This window comes from Limulus polyphemus, unplaced genomic scaffold (assembly GCF_000517525.1).
Source record: "Limulus polyphemus unplaced genomic scaffold, Limulus_polyphemus-2.1.2 Scaffold6325, whole genome shotgun sequence".
Classification (NCBI taxonomy): Eukaryota; Metazoa; Arthropoda; class Merostomata; order Xiphosura; family Limulidae; genus Limulus; species Limulus polyphemus.
In genome coordinates, this window is record NW_013671935.1 from 43,844 (window position 1) to 47,054 (window position 3,211).

The window sequence follows — 3,211 nt, forward strand, 5'->3', positions numbered from 1 at the left end:
TACAGCACTAAATTTACACAAAAGATAAGGTTCTTTGTAAGAGAGGAGGAAGGAGTACCCGTACTATTAATGTCGGTTTACAGTTTATAACATCATATATCAATATTATTACAGCACTAAATTTACACAAAAGATAAGGTTCTTTGTAAGAGAGGAGGTAGGAGTACCCGTACTATTAATGTCGGTTTACAGTTTATAACATCATATATAAATATTATTACAGCACTAAATGTATATCATGTAGTATTAGAACTAAACAGAAAATGGTGGACGTTGGGTGTAATTGTTTTGATAGAAATCAAGGGTGGATGATGATGTAACTATCATGTGAGTGGCAGTGGGATCTGGGGCGTAGTGGGGATGTAGCACCCAGTTCCTAATCCCTTAATGAATGTGTAGCTTTGCAGGCAGCTGTGTTGATTATGTGTGACAGACGGAATATTCCCAATTTTAGCGTTGTAAATCCGAATACTTACCGCTGTCCCACCGGGGGACTACATACATATAGATAGATATACACACGTGTGCGCACGCGGCCGTTTCTTCTCCACCGGTGAAAATATAGACTCACTGTATAAAGCGGGCAATGGTTTTGTGTCTTGATAATGTCTCGGTAAACTTTGACATTGACTTTGTGTCTAGCTAGATTTCCACGATTAACACAGAGTTCGTTTTTTGCTAAGATGTGTATACTAACTTAATTATGTTCTTCTGCAGAGTGAAACCTTCACTTACGTTCTTCTATAGAGTGAAACCTTCACTTACGTTCTTCTATAGAGTGAAACCTTCACTTACGTTCCTCTATAGAGTGAAACCTTCACTTACGTTCTTCTACGAATAGAAGAACGTAAGTGAAGGTTTCACTCTATAGAAGAACGTAAGTGAAGGTTTCACTCTATAGAGAACGTAAGTGAAGGTTTCACTCTATAGAGGAACGTAAGTGAAGGTTTCACTCTATAGAAGAACGTAAGTGAAGGTTTCACTCTATAGAAGAACGTAAGTGAAGGTTTCACTCGATATCTACAAATTAGGCGAGGGTTTTACATTCTACTGAAAGTCAGACCTCAATATACTGAGCCTTCCACATATAATTTTATCAAATGGACAATTACTATTACTGTCCGATCACATCAAGCTACCTACTTAGAGCAAAAGTTAAAATCAACTTGACAACGCTATAGCTAATTAAACACATTTTTTCTTACCTATAAATATTAGAACGAATCTTTAACGATATTTTCGGCCATAAGCCCAATAATATCTGTCGAGGTTCAACCAGCTTAGGAAATTTAGGTTAGTCTTAAGCCAAGATACTAAGCTTACAATACAAAACAATTTTTATAGTAAAAGTATAATAGTAATAAAAATTAAAATAATAAAACTAGCTACTTAACATTCTTACCAATATTATTATTAAAACCAACAATAACTGATGGAGTGTACCTTGTTTACGGTACACGCAAACGTTAGATACACTATAATATGAATAGCTCTAACTCACAGTCACAAAGTGTGACAATACAAGCTTAGCAGTATGTATAATATTAACAGCTCTAACAGTAACACTTACAGCAACAAAGGGTGACAATACAAGCTTAGCAGTATGTATAATATTAACAGCTCTAACAGTAACACTTACAGCAACAAAGGGTGACAATACAAGCTTAGCAGTGAGTATAATATTAACAGCTCTAACAGTAACACTTACAGCAACAAAGGGTGACAATACAAGCAGAGCAGTGAGTATAATATTAACAGCTCTAACAGTAACACTTACAGCAACAAAGGGTGACAATACAAGCTGAGAAATGAGTACAATACTAATATTAATAGTACCTCTAACACTTAAGTATCACTAAATCATGTAACAATGCAACTTGTACTACAAGTTGAGTATAAAGCACTCACCTGGTTCTAAGATTTTGATAATGATGTTATATTCTTCATCAAAGATCCACCGACAGCCGCTGAACTCAATGTCATAGCGGTAGTTGACATCGTGAAACTTATCCAAACAAGCTTCCCACAAACCCAGCCTCTCGAATTTTTTTTCGCCTGGCTGTTTACCGTCCGACACTAGCCAGTAAGGTGTGGAAAAAGCGATAATGACGAATATAGCCGCCGCAAATGTCGCGATGCTACCAGCAAGCTGAAGCTTTGACATTCTGTTAGAAAGTATTAACAGCTTTGTTCAACTAGAAGAAAGAAAAAAAAACAAAACAAAACAGGGCATATTTTTAACAACTCTCAACTATCGCCAGCTTCAAACTGCTAAACTTGTATTGCATATTTTTATAATATATACGTGTAGGACTAATCGTATTGAAACAGTATCCATCTACCAGTCCAGCAAATTGGAATATGTAATTATCTTAACCCCGAGCAACAAATTCAGCGACGTTGAATTGTTTGCAGACCTAAGCCTTATTGTTTTGAATTATTTTATAACGGTCAAACGGTTAACACTTAGTTCTTTGTACAGTTTTATCATGCACACCGCCAATGGTTATGTCTCTCTATTTACCTGTTACACGTTCGTGGTCATATACTGCATTTACTAATTAGTTATTTTGATAAAAAACGAAAATTGAAGAATTCTCTAGCCTAAAGAAACACAAAACGAGACCATCCTGCTCGAGCCGCCATGTACTACCCGTGAAAGCTGCTTTCAAAATTAAAAATACAAGTTCTACCTGTTCACCAACCGTCGCTCGTAGGGCGGGAACAGGTGAGCTGATCCCTTAGTTTCTCCTAGTTCCTGTCGACTTTACGAGGTTGAGGGGTACTAGTTGAGTAACTACAGGATCTCCGAGTGGTTGGTTTTTACCAGCAGGTTCCGAGCTCACTGAATATAGTGACAGAATTAATTAACAAACCAAGTACGTGCACGTAAAGGAGTGATGGTGCATTCTTGTAAGAAATCGCAATTCATAAAATAACTTAATTGTAATACTTGTTTATATATGGCGGAACAATAGTTGAAAAGGCATAACTGGCACCAACTATTGTATTAGCATAATTTACATCTCTCTGTAATGCCACAAGTTTTGGTATAAATATTACTGTTACGCCTCAGTGTTCGTTTGTTAATTTTCCGTAAAAATTCTTTCCGAAGAAAATTTAGCGATACAAGTCATTTCTTAAATAAAACTAGTTTATTCTTTCTCAATTCAACTTTGTAATACACATAATTTCCACAGTCAATTTAAGC

At 36.2% G+C, this 3,211-nt stretch overlaps 2 protein-coding genes across 5 annotated transcripts in view; one reads left to right on the forward strand and one right to left on the reverse strand.

The window, feature by feature from the left end:
- The window catches only part of LOC106473611, an 8,644-nt gene extending 5,781 nt beyond the window's left edge, over nucleotides 1–2,863 (reverse strand). The window contains exons 1-2 of one of the 3 annotated variants that reach the window (XM_013934296.2): nucleotides 2,694–2,863; nucleotides 1,909–2,195 (exon numbers count right to left, since the gene is read on the reverse strand). In XM_013934296.2, the coding sequence (XP_013789750.1) occupies nucleotides 1,909–2,164 (256 nt within the window). In that variant the 5' untranslated portion in view covers nucleotides 2,165–2,195; nucleotides 2,694–2,863. Of the gene's footprint in view, nucleotides 1–1,908; nucleotides 2,668–2,693 lie in introns of those variants that run through there. The other 2 variants (XM_022402012.1, XM_013934295.2) reach the window with 2 other exon arrangements.
- Nucleotides 1–3,211, forward strand: part of LOC111089465 — a 27,491-nt gene that overhangs the window by 15,864 nt on the left and 8,416 nt on the right. The gene's annotated exons all lie outside the window — the stretch shown is intronic.